The 13,928-nt window shown below is 42.0% G+C and overlaps 1 protein-coding gene across 6 annotated transcripts in view; it reads right to left on the bottom strand.

Moving 5' to 3' along the window:
- Positions 1-782: 782 nt before the first annotated feature.
- The window catches only part of slc12a7b (solute carrier family 12 member 7b), a 70,616-nt gene continuing 57,470 nt past the window's right edge, over positions 783-13,928 (bottom strand). For 3 of the 6 annotated variants that reach the window (XM_030079854.1, XM_030079856.1, XM_030079860.1), the window contains exons 17-26: positions 13,175-13,343; positions 12,296-12,491; positions 11,853-12,022; positions 11,106-11,237; positions 10,425-10,532; positions 9,867-9,983; positions 6,506-6,681; positions 5,487-5,501; positions 4,182-4,315; positions 783-4,058 (exon numbers count right to left, since the gene is read on the bottom strand). In XM_030079854.1, coding sequence (XP_029935714.1) covers positions 3,967-4,058; positions 4,182-4,315; positions 5,487-5,501; positions 6,506-6,681; positions 9,867-9,983; positions 10,425-10,532; positions 11,106-11,237; positions 11,853-12,022; positions 12,296-12,491; positions 13,175-13,343 — 1,309 coding nt within the window. In that variant the 3' untranslated portion in view covers positions 783-3,966. The remainder of the gene's footprint in view (positions 4,059-4,181; positions 4,316-5,486; positions 5,502-6,505; positions 6,682-9,866; positions 9,984-10,424; positions 10,533-11,105; positions 11,238-11,852; positions 12,023-12,295; positions 12,492-13,174; positions 13,344-13,928) is intronic. The other 3 variants (XM_030079855.1, XM_030079857.1, XM_030079859.1) reach the window with 3 other exon arrangements.

The raw sequence follows: 13,928 nt of genomic DNA, 5'->3' as shown, positions 1-13,928 counted from the left end.
CAAGGAAAAGTCCCAGACCTGATGAAATCTGTAGCCGTCTGCTTAGAAATAGTAGTTTATTTTTGAATGAGATTTTTTCATAAATTTTTGTCTCAGATGGATGCTCCTACGCTATGGAAAGCATCTGTTATCATCCCAGTAGCCACAGAGTTAAATGATTATCGCTCTGTGGTGCTCACTTCATTAGTCATGAAGGGGCTGCAGAAAACTGTGAACTGAGAGGACATTAAAGACTTCAAACAAACAGTAACAAACAGTCAGGACACAGGAGAATCTTGGTTCATTTCAGCACTTTTATTAATTACTCAGAGAGGCACAAATATAACTTACAGGGCTACCTTCCTCTATATGTGCGCCCACAAGTCACATCCTATTACAGTCTGTGAGGACGGGACAGCAGCAGAAGCATGCATGCGCACGCACACGCACACGCACACACACACACACACACACACACACACCTCTTCACTTCTCAAATGTTATGTACATTGACAGGAGCACACACACACACACACACACACACACACACACACACACACACACACACACACACACACACACACACACACGCACATGCACGCACACAAACACACAGAGCTCTGCTGGTCCTCTCACAGCACAGAGGCTTTTTCGTTCAGCGATCCATAGAAAACATTGGTTCTGACAAACACAAAAAAGCGATTGAACAAGTTTTTTTTTCTTCAGCCAAGCCTCAGTGACATTTTGAGGTAGATAACATTCTCCAGTCACTTCAAACAACGTAGCTGTGAGACACACACTGCTGACAATCCTATTGACCTCCAGGAACTTTTACTTTTTTTTTTTTTTTAATAGCTTTCCTTCAAAATGTTATGCATTTTATCATGTATTTATGCACTGCTACTACTATTCAGATCAGTAACCCAGCTTGGATTTTAAAAACATATTTATTCATTTATCTTTACAGCTGTTTAGACTTTTCAACGGTTCAGATTGCAACTTCGTAAAACTACACACATTTTGATGTTTTATAACATAGTCAAAGATTTTATCTTTGGTGGCTAAAATACAAAACAGAACAAAAAACACTCTTATTTTGAACTTCATACATGACAGTGAGTCACACATATACAGTATAACCCATTCATGTGTACCCTGGGTCATTTAGTCAGTTTATTTTACTGTTGCATAACCACGGGTTTTTTTCAGTCCTAAATCCTGCAGATATGTTTCTGATGGGTTGAAACCAAACAAACAAAAGTGATCTGCAAACAAGCTGACTACCGCTGCCCCCTTCCATCAAATCGCCTCTCCCTCCCTCCTTAAAATCTCAACACTCCCAGTCCTGAAAATTAACACTACAAGTAACAGAAAATCAGTTATCATGTTAATGTTTAGACAAACACCACACAGACCGTGACTACAGAGTTACACAGGTGTACGGCAGGAACAGAATAAAACACAAGAAACACAGAGATGCCGCATAACAGACTCCAAAACAGAAAGTTGCTCTTTCGCCACAACAGAATGCAGGAAAACACAACTTGCTGTTTTTATAAAATACTGCACAGCTAGGAAAACACTGAAAAGAAACTGTGGAGGTATGAGGGGTTGAATGCAATCTGCTTTCTTTCTGAACCAAAAGTGTAATTTTTGCAGGCAGCATTTCGCCCATGTAAGGTAAAAGGTTTAAAATACCCTAAAAGTTGTACTATATGCACTTTTGATGCAATTTTGAATGGGGGAAAAAAATCACACAAAGTTAGACAAAGTCACCTTTTTTTGGAGTGGTGAAGTGGCAGATTTGCATAATAAAAATGAACAAATTCTTTATAATTTTGTGCTTCCTTTAGGTTTCCAATGATGAAATATACAACAGAAATGACTATGGGCTTGTAGAGTGAAGGAAGCGCTGATAATACTTCCACAGTTTCTTTTTTTAGTCTTTTTGGCACTTTCCTAAATATGGTCAGAACAATTCACTCTTGTCTGGGTCTCAAAACCTAGAGAACATCATAATGTGTGATAAAATGTTATAAAAACCCATAGCAACAAGAATATTTAGCAGAAATGAACTGCTTGCTATCTGCATTGTTCCATCAATCTCAAAATCAGTCAAAATGTCTCCTTCATGCTCGTAGGTAGAGCCCACCTCAGGATCAGTATCAGACTTGACTTGTGTAAGGATGTAGTGGTATAGTGACAGGTAGAATGAGCATCGCTGCAGTAAGGAGATAACAGAATGAATCAGCTGAGATGTAGCTAGTGCAAAGACAACAGTGCTCTAACTAAGCCAACATGGGATGACTCCACGTAAGAGTCAAACTCCTATTGCGTTTTAGTTGTGGAAATGGTCGGACTTACACTAATCCATAAGTGTGTATATGGTTTTCAAAAATCAGTCTACCGAATGCCAACTTCAAAGGCAATCTATGGATTTAGCAAGTGTGAACAACTTGTCAATTGTCTGCCTCTTGTTACCCTATGCTGTCAAACAGCCTGTGAATTTAAAAAAAGCTACTGTCATTCTCAATCCTGCTTAATACAAATTGCTATTAGCGTTACTTCAGGAACCATAAATACACTGGTGCAATTATATAACATATTGTTAAGTTCACAAAGGGCTATATCCTCTTATATTGACTATGGCTATTTTCCCTAATGCAATGATAGCGCTTCTTGACGGTGGCCAATACTGAACAAAGATTAAATATCAGTGCTCAATATTGTAATCCAGATAAATGGACCCTTCCAGCCTATAACAAGGTGATCAACCATGTTTGTGTCTCAGGGGCGAGCGATATGTCTGACAACACACAACAGGGACAGCCTCTATTGCACAATCAAAATCCTCTTGGCCTATCCTTCACCAAATTAGCCCCGAGCTTAGCTACCTGTGCAAACACGTGTGCACACTACACACACAAACCTACACACAAACACACACAGCCATCCTTCTCGGGTCGCCCTGCAAAGAAACAACCACAGAGAAGTCTTACAATTACATGCGCTGCTTGGACACATACCTTTTCACAACAGACATCAATCCATCCACCTGATTTGATCAGCTCCGTCACAATGTGGATTCCTCTATGACCGAACCAAGATGTTTTAGTGGCTTCTAAACAGACCATCTGCCCTTTCTGTGCTTCACACACACCGACCCACTGAGTTCAGACTGACATAAAGAGCTTCTAAAAAACCCACTAGGGATAAATTAAGTACTCATGGTGACGCAGACTATATAGGAGATCACCAAAACTCTACTTGATGTAAAAAATTCAGTATGACAACTTGTGTACAGGTTGCTGTGAAGGAGCTTTCTGTGACCTGCTACCCTCCCTACGATAGAAGAGCTTTGCTTTGAATCCTGGCACTGAAAACAAAGTACTTGCACTATAACTGAACTTTTAGAAAGGGTGACTTTATACCTTTATTTGAAATTGAGACTTTAAACCCATTCTATAATTTGACATCTATCTTTTTTTTTCAGGTCCAACAAACGTTTTGCACCTCCCAGAGTAGAGCTGAACAGACAACATTAAAGACTATTAGGGACATATCAACAGCACACATTCACTTCTTTGCATAACTTTACACGAGTGTCAATAACTTTGACAACACCAACACGGAGAGGGAAAGAATATGAAAATATAACATAGCATTTTCAAAAGTAAATGAAAAATATAAAGTGTCTCTATGCTGATCTTCCATTCGGCAGGGGTATGGTGGCCCGGCGTGGACACACAGCGTGCTCTGTCTTGTTCACTGAGCCACTCAGTCGGCTAGACACCAACTGTTTCCTTCCTCCTGAGGTCCTAGAGACCGTCTGTCAAATCACGAGCAGCCCCGCCTTTCAACAACCTGCCCCCCCCCTTCCATAAAAACCCAATTTGGCTTCTTCCCCGAAAATGCCCGGTGACCAGTATTCATGGCAACTGCTCATGTGTGCAGGGTGGGGCATGAAGGGTTTTTTTTGTTTGTTTTTTAAGAGTAGATGGTGATGACCTCACGGCCACCACCTCGGACCAGAAGCACTCGGTTCAGACCCTCAAGGAGAACCTCCAGGAACTCCATGTCTGAGGGAAGTGGAGTCAAGGTATAAACACACACAAAGCACCGAAATACAGTAAAAGACTGGGAATGGAGTGTTTGACACTGAACGTGCAACTTCAACTGGAATGGCGGTGAGTAAAGGATACAGTTTTCATCTCCTCCTCTGTTCTTAGGCGGTCCAGGCATATTGAGCAGAACCAGGTGAGCTCCCTGGGACTTGTTGACCACCACCTCGTTCAGCTTGACCGCTGTGTGCATCCGACGAACATTAGACTGGTTCCTAGTATGACATGAAGCTCACAGTGAGAGAAGACCTCATAGGGGAAAAACATCAGTGACCACCTCTCACTAACCCCCACATTTCACTGATTCTACAGTTGACCCCACAGAGATGAGCTGTAGAGCAACTATGGCACTGACTGGTTCCTTTCAAAAATGTCAACTTTTGTGGCAACTCTTTGCTGAAATGCACCTCTTTAAATGAACCTAGAATATTTCAGATTTTTCTGACTCATAACTGCAGTATAACTAGTACACTGTGTACATGCGCAGCAGCAGAAATATCTACTGATTATCAATTGGTTGTTTTTCTCTTAGAGAGCAAATTACTGTATTATTTTCAGCAGATGGATCATCAGCCTCCAACACAAATGTGAAAACCGAGGCATTGCAGGCCACAGGATTAAAGCATTTTGAGTTTCAAATGAACAAACTAACTCTTGAGGTCATGATATATTAATGAGGCAGCATTTAAAGAAAGTGGACACACAAATTCTTTATCCAAATAAATCAAATAGTATTTTTTCCAATAATAACTTGTTGTAACCTGTTTATACTGTGTATATGCTATCATTTCTCAGACTGATTTTTGTTTGCCAATCAGCATAATTGAAGACAGGATCTTCCAACTCCTTTCCCTCAAAATGCTGCCTCTATCATCACCTTCAGAAAGTTATAACACACGGCATTAAAGCAACACAGCACATGACATGTCAACAGCCAGAAGCCAAATTATAATGAGGCAAACAAACCGAGGCACTTCCACAAAACTTCTGCTTTCCATTTTACTGAAGAGGATTTAAGGCCATGGCACAACCAACATTTACACCAAATCCATTTAGCAGATTTTGTCTGCTTCCTAAAACAGAGCTAACGCAGCATTTGTTTGTTTCATTTGATAAAGGCCAATGAATGGAAAGCACAAATTTGGTCACACATACTAATGATGTCATGATTACATGCAAATCAAACCACTGGAGGCTTTTCCATCGTAAGTATGATGGCAGAACAGGAAGCACATGCTCGTATGCACACACATGCAAATACACACATATGCACACTTGCATGCATGCATGCACACAGAGATAGGAGCACACAAAATGGAGGACATGGAACAACCACTGGCACAGAATACAAACATACAGCCTAGGGCAAAGAGAAACGTGACTTACAGACTCTCCCATTCTCTAGAAGGAGGAAAACGGGACAGAACAACAGAAACAGGCTTAGATGCTTCTACACCAGCTGTCCAGCGCTCTCCACTGCACTGCATGCCACCAACTGTCCCAAACAGCTCGTCATCACACACACAGGTGACCACAGAAAGCAACCGATGTTTGGCACGGAGCCGTTTGATGTGTATGGTGAACATTCATGTCACAATTTCCTCCATTTCTTCCTAAGAGTTATGAATACTACCACATCAACAGAGATTACTTTGAGTGTCTATGGTGAATAGAAACTTCAGCTTTAAAAACCAATAGATTTGGACTGCGTCATTAGGGGACACACATGATGAACTCCACACACTGACAGTAAGGACAGTATGGGATGAGAAGGTGTTATAGGCAAAAATAGTGTGCGTGTGCTCTGCGTGGTACGGCCATGCACTGTGACTCAAATGGCTCAAAGTGTACACAAAGGTGAACACACACACACACACACGTCTAATGCAGCCTGAATGCACACACCATGCAGGCAGATGTCCCATTTCACCCTGTCAGGCTCTGGGTGTTCACAGTACTACGATTACATACTACATCTACACATGCTGTCCTCCTGCAAAGAGGCTTTTGCACCGTCTTGAAGTACACACAAGTAGTAGTAAAAGTAGCAATACTAATTTGGTTTGCTCTTTAAATCATTCTCACTCTTGTATGGATTTCTGAATAGATGAAATTGTGACAATTCAAAATGGCGCAAATGTCTCTCACAAGGCACATGCAATATTGTGTTTTTTAACATTGTAACAGTATTTGTTGTTTTCAGTTACATTTAGAGGCAATAAAATCACTATGACACGCCTCCATTTTGGGGATGGACTTGCAATTACAGAGCAAACTTGGAGAAGAAACACTATCATCATAATAATGTCGTTTCTTCTGTTTTGGCCTTGCCCTATAAACTATACATGTAAAAATATTATGGGAGCTGGTTGGGTGGTGTTGGGAGTCGAGGGGCCCAAACTTACGGTTTCATGTTAAACAGATCTCGTACGGCCACGTTGGCATTGGGCTCACGATTACGGTTACGCTCGGTGAAGAGCTTCTCCTTGGTCCAGGTCATGTGGACCCGTTCGGGTCCAGTCTCGACCTTGTCGTTCATCGTGGCGTGAGATGCCGTGTTCCTGTCGTGGATGAGCTGGGCCTGGAATGGAGGGAGAAAGGAGGCATGAGAGAGAGTAAAAGTGGGAGACAGAGAAATGATCCGGGAAAGGTTTTAGAGGTGAACGAGGTGGTGAAAGGATAGAGTTGAAGAAAGAATGAGAGAGATGAAAAGGTAAATGTAGTGTATAAAATGGCAGTGAGGAGGTTCAGGGTGCAAGGGGCTGAGAGGATGACACAGTCACAGATAATGACAGACACAAGGGAGAAATGGAGGTAAATAGTGAGAATGATGATAGATGGTGGAAAGAGATGAGAAATGAAAATAAAGAGTCCATTGATGGTGTAAATGAAGACTGGTGAGGGAGAACACAAGCACTGGAGAGTACCAACCATCGAGTGAGGAAGGACTGGTGAAGGAAGGAGGAAAGAAGGAGAACAAGTACTTTCCCATGACATGTTGTGTGCGTGAATCCAAGGCAACATGCTTTGGAATGGTAGGAATGATACAAACCTCACTGAACAACTCAACAAGCACCAGGAACATTGGGGGTGACGAATTACACACAGACCACAGAACAATACACAATGCACAACATAAGACTTTGATTATCTGCAAAGGCTTGTGCTACGGGTGACACACAAAGCACTGGCTGATCAACAAAAAAAAAAGGAATCACAGTGGTGGGAATGAAGCAAACTGTGAAGGCAGGGTGCCAAACAGAAGAATTCAAAGTGGATACAGGGACACCATATATGACAACACATGCTCTTTGAGGAAATCCAAGTGCATTTCTAAAACAATGTTCTATGTACAGTGCTTTGGTGCAGGGGCAGAGTAGGAATTACCGATGCATTTAACAGTAAATGGTTTTATTAATTGAACAGAAAGCCACATGGTTTCATCATATTTGCCATTAGCTTCCATCTCTGCCCCTGTGATTGTGCTACCAAAGCCTACTGCTGTGACACAGGAAAAAAAGAGTGCAGTACAGTATGTTGACCATCGGGGGCAGTGATAAGCACTTGCGAAACAGAGTAGAATGCATGGCGGTCAATGCGGATGACAAGTCCCTATAATCTATGTTGTGTATCTTCCACCCTCTGAATCTGTGTTCATGTTAATCTATTAAAGTAAAATATTTGGGGCTTCCTAATAAAGATACTGAACTTAGTAAGTTACAAGTCAGGGGATTCCCTGGCTTTTCATCCAGCAAACCAGATATGTGACATTTAAAAAATATGCTGGCAGAAAAAAGCACTACAGGGTGACAGTGTATACCACTGAATAGTACCTGACAACCAAACATCTACTGGAAAACATGCTTTGAAGTATAATCCACTAAAACATGCTCCACCAATCCTGCTTCCAAATGGGGTTGCTTTATGATCACTTACTTGCACATCTGTTTTGAAAGGATGGGTTTTTACTATTTTTCTATTGGCATGGTTTTAAGAAGATATTCTGTCTGTTGTGCTTGCTGAATACAAGCTGTGAGTGTCAGTATCAACAGTGACTGTGGTTATGTAAGTGAGTGAGCGACCTGCTGATGAAGGGTCATTGGGTTTGGGTTAGGGTGGTGATTTTGGTTAGAAGGGAAAAAAGCAGAGGACAGTGTTGTCTTACCAGAAGGAGCACAGGGCACTATAGGTCAAATAGTAGCTATAAATAAATCCTATTGATTGATTTAACCTGGTTAGAGCATCAGATTAGTGAGGTCTGCAACATCAGGGCATTTCAGATGGCATTAGTTACTATTAAATTATGGTTTATGAATACTATTTGACCTACAACTTCAACATCTTCACAATGCTATACTGTACAGAATCTTTTACTGAATGATCAAGAGATAATTTTGAATTCTCACCAAGCATTTTCAAGTTTTTTTTTGACAATACTGTGCACTCTTTCCTGCCAGCAGTTAGGGGGTGAAGGTGGTAATGGAGGGGTTGGGTTACAGTACAAGGATGGGACGGGCGGGTATTCACAAAGCAGCTCCCACTGACTGTACAGTAAGTAGCACTGCTCTTGGACCAGTCTGCACTCTTGTAATTATCATTTCAGATGTAGAAGATGGATTCCACCAGTGACTCTATACCAGGTCCTCTCTCTTTGCTGTCCATGAGCCTATTTCAGAGAGTAAGGGCTAACAGCATTCTACAACCTATTCAGTCCTAGAATAACTTGCTCTTAGTCCCAGGCTGACTATGGTGTCACACTGGTGAATTCCTACAAAGACAACTGGTTTTCGGCCAGCTGGAGTGGCTCAGGAGCAGTGTTATTGCTGATGTTGCAGGGTTTCTAATAATCACACAGCTTTGGAACAGCTGGTACAGAGTGAAAAGACACTACATCAGCCCTAGCTAATTCTTGATTTAAGACTTAGGAGAAACCCAGGCTAAAAATGTTAAGTGTAGAAAACGTTTGCCCTCCCTTTTCTATGGGACTCCATTGACGTGAGCCTGGAAGGCCAAGGAAATGTAAGGCTACATCTGGGACATTTATCTCAAATAGAATCAAAATCCCAAACTTTCTTTGGGGATACTGAATTGGCAAAAGAAGTAATTGCTGCATTCATAACAACAGAATGGCAGTAAGACTTCAGTAAATGAAGACATTTCATTATCTACTCACTGTGAGACTTTGTTTTGTATATACAAAGGCAGAGCCTGTCACTTATCATCCACTTAAGAGGAACCTCTTAAGTACTTTAAGTTATGAGTTGTAACATCTAGAAATCCTCAGCTATGATGCTTCATCATCACTATTAATATTTGTACAATGACTTCATAGTTGAGGTGAGATCTTCTAATAAACCTGTTCAAATCTAAGACTGCTCAAAATCTGTAACCTTAAAAACATAAACAACAATAAAAAAAACAAACAAACAAACAAACAAAAAAAACATCAGGAAACAAATCTGATCCTTGATTAGTACCCCTACTCAGCGGCTTTGGTTACACATACCATTTCAATGCACATTTATGAAGAGAGAGATGAAATTTAAAGCAATCCATTTGCACAATATGTCCACATTTGCACTGAAAATCTCCCATGGCAATATCCATATAGCACTAAGATCAGAATTTGTGGTTTCAGATCTGTCACGTGAGACAGATGATTAAAGTCACATTTAAATGACATGGGTAACCATAGCCAAAGATCCAGCTTTGTGAAGACGAGCCAGTGTCTGACAGTGAGGGACAGTGGGTTGACAACTTGGCTACCTCGTCCTCCTGAGTGTCCTCCATCTGTGAGGACTGCCGACTGGGGCTCACGCCATGGGCACCGCCCTGGTTCTTCCTCCGGATCGAGCTACGCGATTCATCAGTGATACTCTGAATCTGAGTGGGGGGCCGTGGCCCAGACAGGTGTTGGCAGACGGACAGGAAAAGGGGCCAGTTGTCACATAGCACAGCAGTTTGCTCAGAGATTACTCAGATAATGCTGTCATTAAGATCTCTGCTGAATAATCTGTGGAATCTACCCAGATTTCTAATTTCATTTTACATATAAGTTGATATCAAAGGTATGTGAAAGAACTGTGATGATATGTATGCCAGTGCTCAGTGCACAAGCATACAGGACACACAAAGAAAAATCAGTTAACGACACACGTTAACTGTCTTGAAGGTATATGACCTAATCTTACTGAGATCTAATCTAAGAGAAACAGTAAGAATAAAAACCCAACATTTCATTCATTTAGAACGTGAATGCAACAACGAAGCTGAAGGGACTTGGAGCACAAGGAAGTGTTAAAGTGGACAAAGTGTGTGTGTTACCTCTCTCTCCCTCTCGGTCCTTGACAGCTGCATCTGCTTCAACATCTGAGACCGCTGCTCCATTACCAGAGTCTTCTCATAGGTGAAGGCTGAGATGTCACTGTCGTGCTGCAAAAGAGTGCAGAGAAACATCAGAATCCATAACATTTTGAACAACACGTCTGTCAGTAGTGGATAACCTTCCAACTTACAAAGCTGCTGGGTTGATTTTGTGGCCAAAAGGGATGGGAATTCAAAGATTTTTAGCAGCTGGCTTGGAAATCCCCATATGCTGGACTTTCCAGCACTTGAATACAACATTATTACTATATAGTAGTGGGATTCCTAGACCCAGATCACAACTAAAATCCAGTGTAATTATTCTTGGTCCAGGGGTGATCTGTTAAGCAACTTTCATCCATATCCGTTTGCATCTTTTTTTTTTTGATATCGTGCTTAAAAACAGACAGGGCTAAAAGCATAAACAATGATGTCAAATTCAAGCCAAAATGATCATACATATTTTTTTGCAGCATATGTCGGATTAAAGTACGTACCACTTTTTTTAAATGCTGATATAAAGTCTTAACACTTAACTTCCAGTATCTGCCTATAGATGGTGCCCATCCCAGAGAGAGGCATTCTTTTACTTGTTTTTAGGAAGTCACTGAGGCGCTGTTATTCTACAGAACAGAGTCTCACCATCTCCACCACCTCCACCTCAGCGTCCAGTCGTAGGTGGTAGAGGAACATCTGCAGGTCCTTCTTCATCTGGATGCTGTTGTCGTCCATTTGGGCCACAGTGAAAATGCGCATCTTACACTTCCTCCACACCTGGAGGAGGGCAAAAAGAGGGGTGTTGGTTAGTTTGGCAAGAGAAAGGGGAGGGGAGGAGCAGGCAGAAGGGTGGATAGGTGGATTGATAGGTTGGTGAGGAAAAGTGGAACATGAGTATTAGAGAAAGAAGGATGGATGCAAAAGAGAATGGGTAGCAAGATGGGGTATGGAGTATGTGGATGTGGAAGGAATAGTGGGCATGAACATGGCAAGGGAAAGAAATGGGACAATCGAAGAATTATATGGAGAGGGTAAAGAGAGATGGATATCTCTCCCTAGCTGTTTCTATGTCCTTTCCTAGCACTTTGCTCTCATATGATTCTGGTATGGTTGTAGGAATATTAAGGTTTCTAAGCTATTCTCTTTTAATTTACTGCTTGTCATTTCATTGAATCTAAGCTGTTCTATTGTTGGATTCACAGTCACTCTGAATAAATGAACTACTCATCTGCAAATGTAAAACAGACACAGTGTGGAGTGAAAAAGAGCAAACTAAAGAGGCAGCCAGTGATATTCACCTGATGATGAATGTGTATCTGCCATCAGCTTTGCATTTGTCTGACTGTATCTCCAAGACATACATAAATACTTACTCTGCACATTCTGACCCACCTTGTGCTGTCGCAGCAGGAAGGGCAGCAGCATCAGCATGCCTCCATCGTGAACCACCCACCACACGTCAATGGTGCCCTCTCCCAGACGGTCCTGGTTGGTGGGGAAACTGTCCACGTTCTTAGCCACCAGCAGGGCCTGATGGGCCGCCGTGGTTTCCCGCACTGTCTCTGGATGGAGACAGGAAGACACAGAGAGAGTCTGTGAGAGCCAGGGTTAATGTGTAGGCCGTTCATTAGTGGGCATGAGTCATTAAATGGCTCCAAGGGCAAAAGGAAGACTGTTTTCACAGATGTGTTAATGTGTTAATGTGTTGTGCATTATTGCAGGCAGTACAAGCTTCTCTCTGTCTAACTGGTCATAGTCCTAAGGGAAATGGGATGTGTTATGATCTAGTCGTCCATATGCATTCATGATGTTCCTCTGGGGGAATATTTCAATACCTATGAAGTTCTTCCAGGACTGTGGGTCATTAGACTGCTTCCAGGTCCCAGGCCAGGCCATGAGGACACTGTTATGCTTCATGCCTCCCAGCCCTGCAGACTGGATGAGGTGGGAGAAACCATCTCTGAGGTTGGAGGACACCACAACATGGCAGAAACCCTTGGTGCGCTCTGCTGACATGGCCGACTTGATATTCTGGAAAAGGCAAGGAAGACAAGGGAGGAAGGAAGCATGAAATTGGGGATGAAGGAGGCAAAGAAGGAAATGGATATATTGTTTAGCCAATGGGAAGGGCATCACTGTATGGAGCAGGTGCCATAGCAAGTTTGAGAAAGTTGCTCCAAACCCATGTAATCTGGAATTCCTGGAGTTTCTTTACTTGTGAATGTAAAGTAATGTGAAATTTATTTTGAGGACGCAAACAAATCCCTTTGCAGAGAAAATATTAAAACTGTTCCATGTGGTGAGTTTCTCAAAGCTGCCAGTAGGTGGCAGAGTCTGTCTACATTTCAGATAAATGGCTTGCCACAACCCTTAAAATCTCCGATATTACTCTCTCTAAAAAGGTTTGTTTGTTGTTCCAGCTCTGAACCCATGTTGTTGGCATTATTGTTTTAATCACATGAATATGCTGTTGCCTGTAAACATTTAAATCAGTTTTGTGATTTGGCTCCAGAAATGTTTGGCCATTATGTGTAGGCAGCACTCTGAAGCAACATAAAACAGTTAGTCAGTGATCTCATTAACTGTGACCATGACATCACTTTTGGTAAGACAGAGCCTCTTAAGTCAATAAGAAAGCATAATAATGACATCTTGCATGACTCGTCAGCTTTCATGCATGTGTGTATGTCTGTGTGTGCGTATTTCAACTATACCTGCTCAGCCCTCTTGGCCTCTGCGTCCTTGGTGAGATAGGTCCCCTCCAGGACGTTCCCTACGATGGTCAGGCCTTTCCCAGCCTTCAGCTGAGTGGTGAAGGACAGCAGGCGAGGGTGTTTGACCACTTGATCTGCATCCACGTTCAACAGCACCAGCAACTGTGGCCTGGATGAAATAAATAAACAGAGCAGGTAGAGTTAGATTTCAGTGCTTTACAAGGTGGGGAAGAACAACAGAGGTTATCCAGATTAAAAATTGGGAAGTTGACTGGTGGTGCATGTCTGTTAGCTCATGTCCATGTCATACTGGACATGTGAGAAAGAGAGAGGGATGAAAAGAAAAAGTAGGAAATAAAGTGTGGGAGCAGTCAAAAAAATGGATACTTGAAAAAAACTGGAGCCGAATGACCCGCTGCTAGCTTCACAACAGGATCACAAAAACCACAATTCCCCCCTAATGTACATGCAAACCACAGTACTTTGCTGCTTGGGAATTTGTCGGCCAGAGGCTTATTAGACCGTGAGATCCAGGCTTTGGCAAGTCCAACTCTCCTAAAATCCTGGTCAGATGGTGGAGAAAACTGACTTTAAGGGGCACAGGAAAGGGTGATGCGGAACTGAATTACAGACTTACTGTCACAGACGTTTTTAACACAAAGCTACGACTAGTTAGAAAAAAAAACAAAAAACGAACAGAATTGAAGCAGGAACACAGCAGTCACTAAATAGAGTTGAATGGGAGTTATAGATA

The sequence above is a fragment of the Myripristis murdjan genome, chromosome 20 (assembly GCF_902150065.1).
Source record: "Myripristis murdjan chromosome 20, fMyrMur1.1, whole genome shotgun sequence".
Taxonomy (NCBI): Eukaryota; Metazoa; Chordata; class Actinopteri; order Holocentriformes; family Holocentridae; genus Myripristis; species Myripristis murdjan.
Note: the sequence above shows the minus strand (reverse complement) of the source record. Positions and strands in the feature narration are given on the sequence as shown.